The sequence below is a fragment of the Oryx dammah genome, unplaced genomic scaffold (genome assembly GCF_014754425.2).
Source record: "Oryx dammah isolate SB20612 unplaced genomic scaffold, SCBI_Odam_1.1 HiC_scaffold_12, whole genome shotgun sequence".
NCBI classification, from domain to species: Eukaryota; Metazoa; Chordata; class Mammalia; order Artiodactyla; family Bovidae; genus Oryx; species Oryx dammah.
In genome coordinates, this window is record NW_024070196.1 from 68,586,832 (window position 1) to 68,604,751 (window position 17,920).

General features: G+C 52.2%; 1 protein-coding gene across 3 annotated transcripts in view; it reads right to left on the reverse strand.

The window, feature by feature from the left end:
- Positions 1-365: 365 nt before the first annotated feature.
- The window catches only part of LOC120871245 (SEC14-like protein 4), a 32,212-nt gene continuing 14,657 nt past the window's right edge, over positions 366-17,920 (reverse strand). The window contains exons 1-12 of one of the 3 annotated variants that reach the window (XM_040251064.1): positions 12,656-12,740; positions 10,945-11,020; positions 6,923-6,966; positions 6,575-6,634; positions 6,259-6,447; positions 4,616-4,711; positions 4,270-4,330; positions 3,293-3,376; positions 2,866-2,972; positions 2,652-2,791; positions 2,386-2,555; positions 366-666 (exon numbers count right to left, since the gene is read on the reverse strand). In XM_040251064.1, coding sequence (XP_040106998.1) covers positions 527-666; positions 2,386-2,555; positions 2,652-2,791; positions 2,866-2,972; positions 3,293-3,376; positions 4,270-4,330; positions 4,616-4,711; positions 6,259-6,447; positions 6,575-6,634; positions 6,923-6,966; positions 10,945-11,020; positions 12,656-12,709 — 1,221 coding nt within the window. In that variant the 5' untranslated portion in view covers positions 12,710-12,740 and the 3' untranslated portion in view covers positions 366-526. Of the gene's footprint in view, positions 667-1,840; positions 2,288-2,385; positions 2,556-2,651; positions 2,792-2,865; positions 2,973-3,292; positions 3,377-4,269; positions 4,331-4,615; positions 4,712-6,258; positions 6,448-6,574; positions 6,635-6,922; positions 6,967-10,944; positions 11,021-12,655; positions 12,741-17,920 lie in introns of those variants that run through there. The other 2 variants (XM_040251063.1, XM_040251061.1) reach the window with 2 other exon arrangements.

Below are 17,920 nucleotides of genomic sequence, written 5' to 3' on the forward strand. Positions count from 1 at the left end.
CCGCAGCCCTGCTCCAGCCCTGCCCATCCCTCTCCCCAGCTGCCTCCAGCCGGCCCTGGGGCGCATCCCTGCTGAGCCCCTACTTGTGGAGAATGGGGCTTCCCTGCTCTTCCGGCCTGAGCAGTGCTCCCTGCAGCTGGGGCTCAGGCACACCTCCCCCAAACCAGGGTCAGGCGTGGATGTGCCCTAGGATGCGGGGACCTTGTCGGGAAGGACACAAGGGCAGCTTCTGCAGGCAGAACCTTTCCTCTTGGACGCTGGCTCATCCTCAGGGTTCTATCTGTGAACAGGGGATGGAGTGTCCGCCAGGATCTTCCCGTGATCCACACACTGGGGGTCCCTTCCTGCCGGGCGCCAAGCCAGGCGGGCCCACAAGGCAGGCGGGCCCACAAGGAGCTGAGACGGCGAGGTGCGGTGAGGTGGGAGGCTCTCCGTGGTCCCCTCCAGCACCGCTCTGCCTGGAAGGGCAGGGACAGGGCAGGGTGCTGAGGGGTCGGAGAGCTCGGGCACAGGGGCGCTGGGGTCTTCAGTGCAGTGGGGACTGTCTTGAGTCCTCGAGACCCTGAATCTTCTCCTCGGAGGCCTTGTCGGGGAGCAGCACCTCTACGGTGTAGCTGATCTTCTTGGCGTGTATAAGGCTGTAGGTGTTGTCGAAGCGCAGGACGTCTGCAGAGACAGAGGAGGAAGCAGGCAAAGAGAGCCCGGCATACCTGCACACCCGGGTGGCCTTGGGAAGGGGCCGCCCAGGACCGTGGGTGGGGCGGGCAGGTCAGCCACGGCCTGGCTCCCAGCCCATGCCTCCCGACTATCTCCTTGGCTGATGCTTGTGCTAACCACAGGAGTCATAGTAACCGCCAGCATGCATCAGCCCGTCTATGGGCATCACGTCGGGGCTCACAGCTCCCTGAATCCTCAAAGTGGCCCCACGGGAAGTACGACCATAGCCACGTTACGGATAAGGAAACAGGCTTTCGGAGGTTGATGAGATCTGATGATTCCAGAGCAAGTGAGGAGAGGGACTGGGATTCCTTTATCTTGATGTTCCAACCCAGAGGGAATCCCTACTTTCCCCATCAGTCACTTTCTCGTGTCTTAAAAAAAAAATTTTTTTAAATATTTTTATTTTACTTATTTGGCTGCGCCAGGTCTTAGCAGTGGCATGGGAAGACTTTTCTGTGGCATGCAGGATCTAGTTCACCGATTAGAGACCGAACCCAGGTCTCCTGCACTGGGAACGTAGAGTCTCAGCCACTGGACCACCTAAGAGGTCCCTAAAATTTTTATTACTTAAAAAAAACCTTCTGGGTCATGCTGTGCAGCATGTGGGATCCTAGTTTGTCAACCAGGGGGACAAGATCCTATTTCCAGGCTGTGTGCTCAGATAGGCATGGCGGCCCTCTCATACCTGGGCATCGTCGGGAGGGGCCCGGAGCCCAGGCAGGTGGCGGGCTGTGACCCCTGCGTTGGAACTGCAGAGTCCTAACCCCTGGACCACCAGGAAGTCCCTCTTATGTCTCTTTTAGAGGCATTTTGTCCACCGCCAAGGTCCAATATGAGTCTGGATCTGATGAGTCATCCGGGGTTCTGTCTGCATCCTTCTAATCCCTGCTTTGCACAGAAAAGTGAACTGTGCCTGCCTGGTTCGTACACTCAGTCGTGTCCGACTCTTTGTGACGCTGTGGACTGCAGCCGCCAGGCTCCTCTGTCCATGGGGCCTCCCAGGCAAGACTACTGGAGTGGGCTGCCATTTCCTCCTCCAGGGGATCCTCCCGACCCAGGGATCAAACCCATCCCACGCCTCCTTCACTGGCAGGTGGATTCTTCACCACTAGTGCCACCTGGGAAGCCCTGGTTGAACCCATTCTCCTTCTCCAGGGAACATCAGCCTCGGGTCTCCCTTCTCGTAGTGCTGCTCCCCGCAGAGGCGGGAGGTCAGCGATGGCCCTGGGCAACACCGCTTCTGCCAAAACCGACCAGCCCGAGAGGCCTGGGAATGGGGGACAGACACCTGGAAGGGTCATCTCCTCGGGTGGTCCACGCAGGCGGGCAGCCGGGGAGCCCTGACGCTGAGCCCATGGCTGTTTTCCAGCTGTCTCTCATTTAGCCTGTCGAGTGCAGTGAAGGGTCTTCCCAGGACCCACGGCGCTGCGAACCCTGCACTCCACCACACCTCTCCGCTCCTGTATCCACACCTGGGAGCCTTTCCTCCGATCCAACACCTGAAGCTGATGCCCCGGCGTCCAGGGTATCTAGGGTCTTGCACAGACCCCCACACCCACCCTGAGAGCTGGAAATAGAAGCAAACAGAGGGGCCAGACCGGAGATGTCAGATCATTTCTCCGCCACGAGGAGGAAAGCGACCCCAGCGAACCCTGTAGCTCTTACAGACGCCGGCCTCCATGCAGCTGAGGCTCCCGTCCTCCGGCACCATGTGGGCGTTGTAGCGCTGGCTCGCCAGCACCTCCGTCATCTCCCCGGCCCGCTGCCGCTCCCCCATCTTGGTCTTCAGGAAAACCCCGAAGCCGATGTCCCCTCCGTCCGACGCAAACTGCCACCTGCAGGGGACAGGGCCCCACTGACCGCCACCTGCCTGGGCTCCGGGCCCCTCCCGACCGCGCCCAGGTGTGTGTTGGGGGGGGCGCCATGCCCACCTGAGCACGCAGCCCGGGAACAGGATCTCGTTGTCCACCTGCAGGGAGGAGCCTCGGCCCACGGTCGCCTGGTGGTCGTACTGCACCCTCACGTGGTTGCGCAGGTAGTATTGCTGGGGCACGTAGCCCCCGTAGTTGATCTGTGGGCGAGGGTGGTGAGCGGGCCCCGCACCACGGCCATCTCCCCTCCCTCCCCGTCCTCTGGGCACCGGACCTTGGTCAGGCACTTGGGGTTGCCGTCGGGGTCAGTCATGGTCCCCCCGAACTCCATGGGCAGCTGGTCGGGGCTGATGAACTTAGGCAGCTCTTGCTTCCAGTTGCCTGTGGGGACAAAAGTGGGGCTCTGTGGGGGGGTCGGGGGCTCAACAGAGGGCAGTGGGGCCAAGCCCAGGGAGAGACCTGATGTGTCCTACACGGCTCCCCTGGGCACCAACGCTTGAGAACACCCAGGAGCTCTGCATGGCCACCCAGGCCATCGTCTAGGGCCCAAAGCCTCGAATGAGTGTGCAAAGGTCACTGAGGGTCGGGCCAAGGTCAGGGCCTGAGTAAAGAGGAGGAGGTACAGAGAAATGGCGCCTCTGGCATCAGCGTCTGCTTCCAGGCAGATGCAGGTGTCACAGCTGGGAGGCTGGGTCACTCACCTCCCATAATCACTATCTTCCTTCGGGTCTCCTCACCCATGAACGACTTGACCAAGTTGAAGGCCACGGGGAACAGCTTGGGGGCTGGAACACACAAACTCCCTTGAGAAGCTGGACCGGAGAGGACCTGGATACACAGGGTCACAGCCAAAGTCATGGGTGGGACATGGGTTGGACAGACCCAGATGCTGCCATTTCCTGCTGTGAGACCTTCAGCTACTCACTCACCCTCTCTGAGGCTTAGCACTCCTAACTGAAAAGTGGAGATCAAATCAAACAATAAATGGTTGCCTCCTCTTCCCCTGTGGCAGGGCATCAGCAATGTTGATTCCCCAGGGGCGCCTCTTCCTTTCCACACTCACAGCTTGCCCTCATTGCCTTGGCACCCTCCTGGGTGCAAGTAGGGGGCATCTGCATTCGACCTCATGTTCCACCAGGATAACCCAAGCTTCCTGGGTGCTATGGGCCAGGCTCTGTGCTACACTTTCCCCACAGACGATCTCATGTAACCTCACAGCTGTCTTACAGGGAAGGTGCCACTGTATCCCCATTTTACAGAATGGGAAAACTGAGGCTCAATGAGGTGACATTGATTTGCTCCATTGACTTGATGGGAAGCCAGATCATCTGAGCCTCGAACACGTGCAGCGAGCCCTTTGTCATATAGCCATTGCAGGCACGGACTGTTTCCAGTCCATGGAGTCTCAGTCCATGGACTCTCTGATGCCAGTCCCCAACCAGGTTGGTAAAGAAAATTACAGTAAACATTTAGAGACATGGCGTATTTGACGTTGCTGCAGCACACGAGAGCGTGATTTTGTATATTCCAAAAGAATCAGCGAAGGACTGAGCTGAACAAAGACCCATTCTCCACCCAGGAGGGTTTGACAGTCCCTGGTCTGGGTGGCTTCCCTGCTGTCCCCTGCCCCACTCCTCACCCTTCCCACCCCAGGAGGTCATCCCCATGGTGGGCTCACCTCGAACAACAATTAAATTCTTCATCGTCTCTGGATAATTTGCTTCCAGAATGGCAAAAAACTGTGGGGTCAAGAAGAGTCTGAGCGAGGCCAGCTTCCAACACCTCCAGCCCCCGGATTTCTGCAGCCCCTGATGCTGCTGAGACGCGAGCCCCCAAGAGCCCCCTCCCCCACCCCAGGAGCCCATCCTGTCCTCCCCGGGGAGCATGGCTGTCATCCTCAGCGGAGCTCTTGTTCAGACTCTTTCTCCTTGGGGGGTGGATCTCCAGGTCAGCTTCACTGGCTGCTGTCTGGGGCCCCTGGGAAGTAACCCCGCCTCCGTGGACCGGAAGCTGGCCAACCTCACCTGCTGGTAAACCTCCACCGCTGGCTTCCAGAGGTGTCTCAGGCTCAGCCCTTCCATGTCAAAGACCATCACGGCCGTGTCGACCCTCCTGCCCAGCTGCATGGGGCAGAGCAGGTACTCGGGTCAGAGGACGGCTCCAGCCAGGAGATCCTGGGCAGAGAGTGCCCCCAAGGATCCCTCCCTCCACTGTCCTGCCCCCTCCCCCAGCTGCCCACAGCATTTTCCAAACAGACAGAGCCCATCCAGGGTCTAAGGAGGTGCCACCTCTGAGCCTTAGCGTGGTGGCCCTCACACACTGCTCAACACTGTAGCCTGGAATGAGTTAACTGTGATTAAAGACATCATTTGTTCACTGGGCATCTTCACGTACAGTAGGACACTTGTCAGCCAGTGATGCAGCCCCATAGGTGAATCCAAGCCAGAACTGCTGCTGGGGGGCTGTGTGGCTTTGAAAGTGTTAGTCGCTCAGTCATGTCTGACTTTGAGCCCAGGGACCGCAGCCCGCCAGTCTCCTCTGTCCCTGGACTTCTCCAGGCAGGAATACTGGAGTAGGTTGCCATTCTCCCCTCCAGGGGATCTTCCCAATCCAGGGATCGAATCTGGATCTCCCTGCATTGCAGGCAGATTCTTTACCATCTGAGGCACCAGGCCTTGGGTGGATTTTTAACACCTCTGACCCTTACTTTTTTCTTCTGTAAGATGGGTATAATTCCAGGCCCTGAGAGATCAGCTGTGAGGATTCAACGAACCCAGGGTCCGGTGCTTGGCCAGTGCCTGTTCAATCTTAACAGATACTGACTAGCACCGCCGTCACCTTGACTGCTGGCTCCCATTGGGAGCGTCTGTGAGGTGGCAGACCCTGCTTTGAGCCTGTAAGTGAGCCATCTTACATGAGAACACACAAGCGTGACACACAGCATTAGGTAATTCTCTCCCGCCTGCCACAAATCTCGGTGGAGGGTCTATTTTGTGCCCTGCTCTGTGCCAGATGCTGGGGATGCAGGCCCTGCCCTTGTGTGGAGTCCCATGAGGACACATATATATTAGCCATAATATCGCACAGTGCCATAACAGCTTTAGACACTTGGACTCACAAAACCAACCTGGACACACTTGGCATTAGATTCCCTCTGAAGGCTAGGGACAGGAAACACAGAGTCAGGGGCCAGGAGAAGCCTTGCAAAGGCGGGTGTGGTCTTTCTTGGCTTAGAAGGCCCATGCCCCACATATTTTGGTAGTAACTCCCTAGAGGCACCAGGGATGTGCCCAGATTGAAGGGTCACCAGCTTTTGGGGATGCCCAAAGCAATGGCTCCCCCATCAGGATTCACAGTTACACAATCAAGGGACATCTTTTCTATAAGCAAAGCTGACCACCCATTGTTCCCAGGGATCCGGGGGAACAGAGCTAGAGGATTCGTAGCACCAAGGCCAGCATCTCATCTGAGGTCAGAGGGGAAGGGCTTTGGTGCGCACCAGCAGAGAATGGCACGCACGTGTTAGACGCTCGTGCAAGGGTGACTGCAGGGGAAGCAGAGCACAGTGTGCTGGAGGCCAGGGAGGAGCGGGTGCCTCCCTCGCAGGCCCTGGTGCCAGCCTTCAGACAGACGGGACCCGCCACGTGCCCTCTACCCGCTCGCATACCTTCTGACTCTGCTGCTCACACTCGTGCAAAAGCAGCTCGCAGACCCTGATGCGCTTCCGGATCAGCTCCTGCTTGGAGGCTGATAGGAGGAGGCCCCTGGGGTCCGCGGTCCCGATGATGTCGAACCACACGGGGCAGCCTTCGTAGTCGTAGCCGCACAGGCCGCCGGTGTCGTACCGCTGGACCACCTGAACACGGGGTGAGGTCCCGACTCGCAGCAGCCCGCCAGGCCAGGTCCCCATTCCCTCGGGCGGCTGGATGCGGTGGGCGAGTTGAGGGGGCGGCAGTGGCCTGGGGGAACCCACGTGGGCTCACCTCTGAGGGCTTCCACTCGAGGATGTTGTCCAGGTCCTGTTGCTTGCGGAACTCCACATGCTGCGGAGGCACGGCTGGATTTGCAGACTGCCTGCCCCAGAGGTCACAGGCCACGCCCCTCTGCCCACGGACACCAGGATCCTGCCAGAGCCACCCCAGGCGCCACCAACATAGGACTGGGGGTGGGAACGCCAAGACGAGGGCCGTGGAGGACCCAGGTCTGAGGCAGAAAGGGATGGAGGGGGAAGGACTGGGCAACAGTCCCCAGCCTCTGTTGATAATCCCTGGGGGATAATTCCTGGGGTGCAATGTGTAGGACACAGGATGCTCGTGAGCACGGGACCTCACCTTACGGAGCATGTCCTCTGATCTCTGCAGGTCAAAGTTCCGGGCTGCAAAAATAAGGCGTGGTAAGAGGAGGCTGGAGGCAGAATGCAGCCTAAGCTATTCTCTGACAGCTCATAAAGAGATAAGCTCCAGGGACAAGGAGGATACACCTTCCTGATGCTCCGGGAATATACTGGGAGTCTGGAATTTTTTTTTTTTTAAAGCAAGGATCTTTAATCCTCTTGAAGACTGTGGAAGGCCCCTGAGTTCATTTTCCAGGACTTTTAAAAAAAATTTATTGAAGTATAGTTGATTTATAATGTCATATTAATTTCTGCTCTATAGCAAAGTGATCCAGTTATATATACATATATGTTCTTTTTCATAATGGTTTACTATAGGATACTGAATATAGTATCTAGTAGCAGTGGCACCCCACTCCAGTACTCTTGCCTGGAAAATCCCATGGACGGAGGAGCCTGGAAGGCTGCAGTCCATGGGGTCGCTGAGAGTTGGACACGACTCAGTGACTTCACTTTCACTTTTCACTTTCCTGCATTGGAGAAGGAAATGGCAACCCACTCCAGTGTTCTTGCCTGGAGAATCCTAGGGACGGGGGAGTCTGGTGGGCTGCCGTCTATGGGGTTACACTGAGTCGGACATGACTGAAGCGACTTAGCAGCAGCATATGCCATCCAGGCCTTTATTTTTTAGATATTTATTTATCTGGCTGTGCCGGGTCTCAGTAGCAGCACACAGGCTCTTGCGTCTTTGTCGCAGCGCGTGGGATAGCTGGCTGCGGCATGGGGACTGTTAGTTGCAGCATGTAGCACCTAGTTCCCTGATCAGGGATCAAACCAGGGCCCCCTGCATTAAGGAAGAGCTGAGAGACTTAGCCACTGGACCACCAGAAAAACTCCTCCAGGCCTTTTAGACTTGTTCACTCTAGAGCTGATCTAGCCAGCAATATTTAACATCCCCCAGGAAGCAGAGATGCCCCTGGTGTTAGGAGGGGTAAGAGCATGGGCTTTGGAGTCAGATTTGAGCTTAAACTCTAGTTTTGTCCTTTTATTTGCTGTGCAACCATGAGTAGGTCACTTACATTCTCTGAGCCTTAGTTTATCTGGGACTATCATTTTAAGAGTTATTCAAAGGATGTCATGAAGGACTTTTGTCTTATAAATAAAATTTGAACCTTTTCTGATGCCCTTTTCTGCATTGAGATAGCCATATAATTTCTTATCTTTAACTCCATTAATGTGTTCGATGACACTGATAGGTTCTCCTTTCTTGTCTTTTTTTTGGCTGCATGACTTGTGGGATTGTCCTGATCAGGGAGGGAACCAGTGCCCCCTGAAGTGGAAGCTCTAAGTCTAACCACTGGACCACCAGGGAATTCCCTAGGTTTTCTGATGTTGAACACTTCTTGCATACCCAAGATAAACTCTCCTTGATACTCTTGCATAATTTTAATACCTTCTTGGATTCTGTTATGCAATATTTAATTTAGACATCTTTACATCTACATTAGTAAGTGAAATGAGCCTAGAATTTCCTTTTATTGTCCTTAGCTAGCTTGGGAATCAAACGCATCCAAGCCTCATAAAATAAATCTCACTCTTTCATATATTTGAAAACAACTCAAACAATTTGTATACCTAGAAATTAGCTGGTCTTAAAACTGGAGGAATTCATCTGCAAAGCCATTTGTGGTCTGAGTTTGGAGGGGAGGGGACGTTTTTATTACCATTTAAATGTCTTTCATATTTACTGAGGGCTTTCTTTGTCTTCTTCCAGGAATGTATCCATTTCATTTAAATTTTCAAATTTGTTAGTGCATAAATCATACCTGATATTCTTTTATTGACTTTAAAAAAATCTGTGAGATGTCTCTAGAAGATTTTTCTACTGAGAACCAGAGAATGGTTTCTGGTCCTATAGACAGTGGTTTGGACGCTGCTACTGGGTCCTCAAAACTTTTTTACTATGTGTCAGACTTGGAGTACCGGGCAGGCACAGTCCCGGCCCTTGTGGAGCTGGCATCCAAGAGGGAGAGATGCACCCAGACAGGGATGGGGACAAAGGAAAACAAAGGAATCAGCCTCAGAGGGTCAGAAGGCTCCTCCGCCTCCAGCTGAGCTCAGCCCTGGCCTTTGACCCTGTCTGGAGCCTGTGATGCTGGGAGGAGAGCTGAGCTGAAGGGGGCAGGGCCGCATCCGCAGATGTGCTGCACAGTGAAGGGGTGGGGTCAGACGCCTGCACCCGCTTCCTATCTCAGGCCCTTTTCCTTCCCCAGCCACCTGCAGTGCACACGACTTCACTCTTTTATCTAAGACCCACGAGGTACCTGAAAAGCTGATTTTTAAACCCAAAAAGATTCAAAGGAGGAGGAGAGAGGTCTGAGGCTGTATCAAGTGGCTTTAAGAAATCTACCGTCCCCAAAATGGTCCAGATGAACCTATTGGCGGAGCAGGATAGAGGTGCAGATGTAGAGAACGGATGTGTGGACTCAGGGAGGAAGGGGAGGCTGGGGCAAACCGAGAGAGCAGCCCTGACACACATTCTCGCTGTGTAAAGCAGACAGGATGCGGGATGGGGCGTGGGTGCTCGGGCCGTGATGACCCAGAGGGGCGGGATGGGGGGGTGGATGCTCAGCCCCATGATGACACAGGGGGCGGGATGGGGGGGGGGTTGCTTGGGGCCCTGTGATGACCCAGGGGGCGGGATAGGGGGTGGGTCTCGGGCCTTGTGATCGCCTAGAGGGGCGGGAGGGAAGTGCAAGAGGGAGGGCATATATGTATACATAGAACCGATTCACTTTGTTGTACAGCAGTAACTTACAGCATTGTAAAGCAATTATACTCCACATGAAAAAAAAAAAGAAAAGAAATCTGTTCCAACTCCTTTTTTAGCTTGGGTGGGGAAAAAGACATTAAAATGACATTAAAAATGAAATAGAAACTGCCTCAGCCAAGAGGGCCTAAAAAGACAGGACAAGAAAATGGAATGTGGTGTCCTGGATAGGATCCCGGAATGGAAAAAAACTAAGCAAGTCTAAATAAAACACAGATCTTAATTACTAATCACATAGCAAGAATGGTTCATTAAAGGTCACAAACATACACACGAAAGCAAAGTGTTAACGTGCAGCATCTATGGGAACTTTCTGTACTATCTTCACAATTCTTCTGTAAATCTTTTTAGAATGGTTCTAAAAAATAAAGTTTGTAAAAAAAAAAAAAAAACAACCAATGATCAAATGAAACAGAACAGAAGGGAGGCCTTCCTCTGTGCAGGCTCTGTGTGCGCTCATGACCTCAGGTCTGACTCACAGCATCTTGAAGGTAGAGACCAGGATTACACAGGCCAGGAAACCGAGGCAGCTTGTATCGGCACCCTGCTAGCAATCACTGTTCTGTCTGATTCCCGCCTGGCTTCTGACTTCTCTCCTGGCTCAAGCTCAAAAGCCTTTCCATGGGATATGCTGAGATGACATGACTTTTTTCCCCTAAGTTCTAGGGTGGTGTCTGTCATTCTAACTATTCTGCACTACTGTGGCAATTCCTAGAGGAAATTCCTCCTCTGCCTTTAATTACACCCACTCTCTGAATGTTCACTCGGCACTTGGTGTCAAATCCCTAAGAGGACGACCCTTGAAGCCCTGTCTTCAAGGAACTGGAGACAGACCCAAGGGCAAGTCCTGAAGACAGTTCAGTGGTATTTACTCAAGACCTGGCCAGGCCTGTCATCCTGAGAACGTCCCAGGTGTTACCCCTAACCCCACCTCACCCTGTTGCCCACCCGTGCCAGGCACTACACCCTCTCATTTAATTCGTAGCACCCTTGGGGAGGTGGCCTTATGCCCACTTTATGGATGAAGAAACTGAGGCGCCGTAGGATTTTTGTGCTGTGCTGATTTGGACGGGGACTGAGATTCCAGCCCACTCTTCAGGGCTGTCCCCCAAAGTCTCCCACCCGCTTTCCTGAAGCACCTTCCATTCCCTGCCACCCTGTCAGCCTCCAATGACCCCAGCTGGCCTCACCTCGGAGCCAGCGCAGGAGGAAGTGGTCATCAGCCTTGGGCAGTGTGGGGAGCAGGTCCTGAAGGTTGTCCCGGAACTGAGGGAGGGGATGTAACGGTCAGAGGGGCTCGCACAATCCCAACCCTGTCCCAGACCTTCCCAGGCTCAGTCTGCCAGTCAGTCCTGCCCAGGGACCCTGCAGAGTTAGCAGCACATGCCCGGACCAGGTTGCCACCTGGGAATAGGCCAGCCCTCAGCCCACCATGGCAGGAAGAGTTGGATTCTTCTCAAACTTGAGGGGTTCTTTGTCCCACAAGACCCTTGTTCTGTAGGTTTGAGGGAGGGTTGTGCCATCTCTGTTTTTATAAACATCCCTGGTGAATCTGATGCAGGCCCACCAGAACATTCTGGAGACGTTGCCTGTATATTGCACCATGAGGGTCAGGACTTGGAAGCAAGTAGCTTAACCTTCCTGATACTCAGTTTCCTTGTCTATGAAGTGGGGATAATGATACATTTGTGCCAGTCAAAGGAGTTTGTAAAGGTAAAGGCTTTAGATTCAGGCCTGGCTTGCAGCAGCTGCCAGATACATGTGGGGCTCACAAACCAGGAGCCTCAAAAGAAACCCTTCTCCAGAGTCTGAAACTGCCCTTTCACAGGCTTAAGGTGTGAGGCACGGTTGTGATTGGAGAAGGAAATGGCAACCCATTCCAGTATTCTTGCCTGGAGAATCCCATGGACAGAGGAGCCTGGTGGGTTACAGTCCATAGGGTCGCAGAGTCAGGCATGACTGATGGACGGAATAGCAACAGTTGCGATGCCCCCCTGTCCCCCGCCGTTGCCACCCTGAATTCACAGCTTCCGGCCTCTGGCCATCTGCAAACTGATTTTTTTTTTTTTTTGGCCACGTCACAGGGTTGTGGGATCTTTGTTCCCTGACTAGGGATTGAACCCAGGCCACAGCAGTGAGTCCTAACCACTGGATTGCCAAGGAATTCCTGGCAAACAGAATTAATGCTGTAGCACCTAAAACCTTCTCATGGTTAAGACACTACCAGGTGAGGCCCAGACTTCCCTGGTGGCTCAGACGGTAAAGCGTCTGCCTACAATGCAGGAGACCGGGGTTCAATCCCTGGGTTGGGAAGATTTCTTGGAGAAGGAAATGGCAACCCACTCTAGTATTCTTGCCTGGAAAATCCATGGACGGAGGAGCCTGGTAGACTACAGTCCATGGGGTCCCAAAGAGTCGGACACGACTGAGCAACTTCACTTTCACTTTCAGAGGAGTCCCATAGGACTGTCTTGATAGCACCAATCCCCCCACCCCCATTTCCCTTTAATGAAAACATTAACAATAGGGAGAAGGCTTGCCGCCTGGGGATTCAGAAAGCCACGGAGAGAAACCAAACAAACAAAGGTTGCAATCTGGGCAGGAGACCTGGGTGGCTGTCTGCCCAAGGCTGCCTCAGTGCAAAAGGCAGGGCCACCCTCCTCCACCTCCCTCAAGGGACAGGGCTCAGTGGCCAGGCGCCGGCAGAGGTGGAGAGCGGGACTGAGTTGCAGAAAGGCCTGGAGAGGGGGGCTCCTGGCCCAGGTGGGTGCCCAGCTCCCTGGACAACCTGTGCGCTGGAGCCGACGGGCTGGACACGCACTCTCCAGGGTCCCCATCCGCGGCTGTGCCCCGGGGGCTGCTCGGCCCCTGCCCAAGCCTCCCCCCTCCCAAGCTCCTCACCCGGGTCAGCGCCTCCTGCTGCTGGGGGCTCAGGTCCCCAACTCGGCCGCTCATGATGCCCTGAGTGCCGGTGTCCAGGACGAGTCTGCCCACCCCACCGCCTGGCTTGTTTTTGACGGGCGGGTCGGATGTTGGTCCCGCCCCCACGGCCTGAAGAGCACCCCTCCTTCCAGCTTTTCCCACAGTCGCGGAGGCACACCCTACCCGCGGCAGGCAGGTGACCTGCCGCAGAGGGATCCCAGAGCACAGACTCCAGGCGGGGGGTTGGGGGGCGGGGAGGGCCACCAGGCTCCTCCCACCTCCCCGCGACCTCGTCCCAGGGGCTCCCACAGGGTCCCGAGGGACAGGCAAGACAGGGGGGCATCAGAGACACGTGGGCAACTTTCAGGGATCATACCAGATCTCCTTCCCAACAAAATAAATTTGGATCACCCCTCTGGGTGGTCGCGTGCCTTTCTGCCAACCTGCCCCTGGTCTTGACCACAGGCTGGGTGCTTGCCAGTGCTCCCTAGCTCCTAGGAGCTCCGGGAAATGCAGAATGGTTTCAGCCTTCAAGACAGCCTGGAGGAGGGACTTCCCCGGTGGTCCAGTGGTTAAGACTCTGCTCTGCCGATGCAGGGGGTGCCAGTTCCATCCCTGGTTGGGGAACTAGGATCCCACCTGAGGTTTGGCCAAAAAAAAATAGATGGTCCGGAGGATTGCATAAGGCAACCTGGGATGGGCTCCTAATCATAGTTATTACTGTCAAGACTCACCAGAGGAATGACGTGCAGGGGTAGAGAGCTAAAAATGCACCCTCCCTCCCCGGGGTGAGCTCCTCAGCCCAAAGGCTGCGACTGGGAGGTGGCAGTGGGCAGATGGCAGCCCAGGGTGGGTGGTAGAGGGTTGGGAAGTCCAAGGTGCTGGGCAGCTGACACAGGTGTCCAGGGCGGCATCCGAGAGCCGGGCAGAGGTCACCAGGGATGGTGAGAAAACCCAGGTTGCCTGAGCAGGAATTTTCGAGGGAGAGGAGCAGGTGGGATGTGAAGGTGAAGAGGGCGGTTAATCTGGTCACTAGAACCTTTACCCTCTGTCCTCACTTGCGGTCAAACCACCTTCTGTGCTTTGCTGGCCAAGCTGGTGGCCTCCAGCCACGTGTGGCCAGGCACTGGGAACGTGGCTTGTCACTAGTGCAAATGGAGATGAGCTGTAACTATGAAATGCACACCAGATTTTGAAGACAGCACTCCCCCAAACGAAATAGTTCATTAATTAATTGTTATACAGATTACACGTTGAAGTAATTTTTTTGATATATTGGGTTAATATATTGTTAACATTAATTACACCATTTTTCACTTTTTAATAATCTATAATTTTTTAAATTAATAAACTTGTTTTTAAGGGCAGTTTTGGATTCACAGCTTTGAGCAGAAAGTAGTATAGAGAGCTCTCATGCACGCCCCCGCCATCCCCTCACCCCACAGCCTCCCCCACTGTGGACATCCCCCACCAGAAGGGACATTTATTACAATCAATGACTTGGTGTTGTACATGCTATGGATTGGTCAATGTATAATGACATATTCACCATCGTGGTATCATAGAGAGTAAATTCACAAGCTCACTACCCTAAAAATCCTCTGTGCTCTCTGCCTTCTCTGTTTTCACTTTTTTAAGAATGTGATGACCCAAAAATTTAAAATTACATGTGTGGCTCAACATTTGTGGCTTGTATTATGGGCAGTACTGTCCTGGAGGGATTTTAAATCTTAAGGGAAAAAAAGAAAAAGAAATTACCAAAGGCTAAAAGAAAGTAAAAGCGACGCTTACCACGTTTCTAGAAGGGGATGGTCTGCACTTAAAAGCAATGACAGAAATTGCAAAGGGCAATCACTTGGTTTGCCTATATAAACATACAAAAATCTGTGAAACAAGAAATGGAATTAAGGCATTAAGTCCATATTGGCTAATGTGAATTTGGGAAAAAATAAAATGAGACAGAAATTGATATCCTTATAAAGCAGGGGTCCCCAACCTCTGAGATCTAATGCCTGATGATCTGAGGTGGAGCTGATGTCATAATAGTAGAAATGAAGTGCACAGTAAATATAATGTGCTTGAATCATCCTGAAACCCCCCCCCGTCACCCCCTTGGGGTCTATGGACAAATTGTCTTCCACGAAACTGGTCCCTGGTTCCAAAAGAGGTTGGGAAACGCCATTATAAAGAAGGCACACAAATTGATAAGACTGGCCAAAGGACACAAGGCGTCAATTATCAGAAGACAGAATGTACAGAGGCAATAGTCAAGTGGTTCATGCTTAACCTCCAGGTCACCAAAGGAATAGGTATACAAGCAACGATACGCTTTTTCCTCCAACAAATCAGCAACAAAACAAAATAAACACACACAAATACACAGACACAAAATCGCTTTAAAAACGATAATAAATTTCATTATAAGTTGGTGAAATGGAGACATTCATATGTTGCTGGCAGGACTGCAAATCCATTTCAGCTTTTCTAGAAACTATGGACAATACCTATTATTAGAATCCTTCAATCGTTTACCACGTTACCCAATAATAATCCTAACTAACAAAATGTTTCCAGCTTAAAGTTGTTTGTGGTTAATAGGAATATTGGAAACAATTTTTCGGAAAACCACTGTGCTTAATATGATAATGAAGACTTTACAACAACATGGAAAAAATACTGTGAAACAAGTTGGAGGAGGTAAGACCATGTGCCATATGCGCGGTGTGTGTGCTCAGTGCAAAGTCGTGATCAACTCTCTGCGACCCCATGGACTGTAGCCCACAAGACTCCTCTGTCCAGGGGATTCTCCAGGCAAGAATACTGGAGTGGGTTGCCATCTCCTCCTCCAGGGGGATCTTCCCAGCCCAGGAATCGAACCCCGCGTCTCATCTATTGCAGCGGATTCTTTACCACTGCCCCACTTGGGAAGCCCTATGTTTCCAGAATGTCAAACAAAATCCACTAAATAAAAGAAAAGGCAGACAAGAGAAGAGACTTGTCCCCAACTTGTCTCACTCCTTGGGAAGTCATATTTTTTAAATACCACAGGTAACAAGTCACCTCTAAAGAGAAGTCTTTATTTAACTAACACTTTCCCAGTGTTTTCTATGGGCCAAGCCCTGTTCTAAGGGCTTTGTAAATATTAGTTCAGGCTGTTTAATGGGTAATGGGAGCCACATTGGTAATTTTAAATTCTTTAAAGTTTAAAGACTTAAATTTTAAACACATTAAATTAAAATTCAGACACATGAAAATTTTAATGTAATAATATAGTTTATTTAACATAATGCCTCCAAAGTATTATCATTTTGGTGTATAATCAATTTGATTAATAAATGAAATCATTATTTAATCAATAAGTTAATAATGAGAGAAATTGAACTAAAGAGCTTCTTGATGAAAGTGAAAAACGAGAGTGAAAAAGTTGGCTTAACGCACAACATTCAGAAAACTAAGATCATAGGATTGAGTCCCATCACTTTACTTCATGGCAAATAGATTGGGAAGCAATGGAAACTGTGACAGACTTTATTTGGGGGGTTCCGAAATCACTGCAGATAGTGACTGCAGCCATGAAATTAAAAGACGCTTACTCCTTGGAAGAAAATCTATGACCAACCTAGACAGCATATTAAAAGGCAGAGACACTACTCTACCAACAAAGGTCCGTCTAATCAAAGTTATGGTTTTTCCAGTAGTCATGTATGGATGTGAGAATTAGACTATAAAGAAAGCTGAGCGCTGAAGAATTGATGTTTTGAACTGCGGTGTTGGAGAAGACTCTTGAGAATCCCTTGGACTGCAAGGAGATCCAGCCAGTCCATCCTAAAGGAAATCAGTCCTGAATATTCATTGGAAGGACTGATGCTGAAACTCCAATACTTTGGCCACCTGATATGCAGAGCTGACTCATTGGAAAAGACCCTGATGCTGGGAAAGATTGAAGGCAGGAGGAGAAGGGGATGACAGAGGATGAGATGGTTGGATGGCATCACCAACTTGATGGACATGAGTTTGAGGAAGCTCTGGGAGTTGGTGATGGACAGGGAAGCCTGGTGTGCTGCAGTCCATGGGGTCGCAAAGAGTCAGACACAACTGAGTGACTGAACTGAACTGATCCTGTGTTCTTTTCTTTTTTTTTTTTTTTGTATTAAGTCTTTGAAGTCCAGCATTCATTTTGGGGAGCACATCTCAACTCCAACCAGCCTCATTTCAAACGCTGGACCAGCCACACAAGATGTTCTCCTGTTTGCTTGTCTTTACATTGCTGTTTGTTTATTTGTTTACTTTTGGCTGTGCTGGGCCTTCCTTGCCTCAGGGGCTTTTCTCTGGTTGCGGCGGTTGGGGCTGCTCTTCACTGCAGTGAGCGGGTTTCTCGTTGCGGTGGCTTCTCCTGGTGCTGAGCTCGGACTCCAGGGGGCAGGCTTCAAAGCAGTGGCGTGGGGGCTCAGTCACTGCTCTTCCCAGGCTGTAGAACACAGGCCTGGTTGCTCCGAGGCATAAGGGATCTTCCCGGATGGGGGATCAAACCCGTGTCTCCTGCATTGGCAGGCAGATTCCTTACCACTGAGCTACCCGGGAATTCCCCGTCTGTTTAGGTTTGGTTTTACTGGTCACGTCTCACGGCTGGCAGGGTCTTAGTCCCCTAGTCAGAGATTGAACCCGGGCCTGTGGCAGTGAAAGCGAGAAGTCCTAACCACTGGACTGCCAGGGAACGCCCCACTCGTGGCTTTATGGACTGCATCGTGTCCGCCCCCCCAATTCATACATTGGAATCCTAATTCCCAGTATCTAAGAACGTGGCCTATTTGGAAACAGGGTCCTTACAGATGTCATCAGTTAAAATGAGGTCAGAGTGGAGTAGGGTGGGCCCCTAATCCAATATGACTAATGTCCTTATGAAAAGGGGGAATTTGGGTACACACGTGCCGACAGGGAGGAGGCCACGTGAAGATGAAGGCGGGGATCAGGGCAATGCTTCTATATATCAGCCGCAGAACACCAAAGATAGCCAGCAAACCACCAGAAGCTAGGGGAGAAGCAGAGAATAGATTCTTCCTCCCCGTCCTCAAAGGAAACCAAGCCTGCTGGCCTCTTGATCTCGGCCTTCTAGCCTCCAGATCTATGAGGCAATAAATCTCACTGCTGGAGCCACTCAGTGTGGGTACTCTGTTGAGGTAGTCAAGCAAATTAATACAGGCGGACAGTGTTGCCGTATAGGACAGCCCAGCATTGTCTCATTTA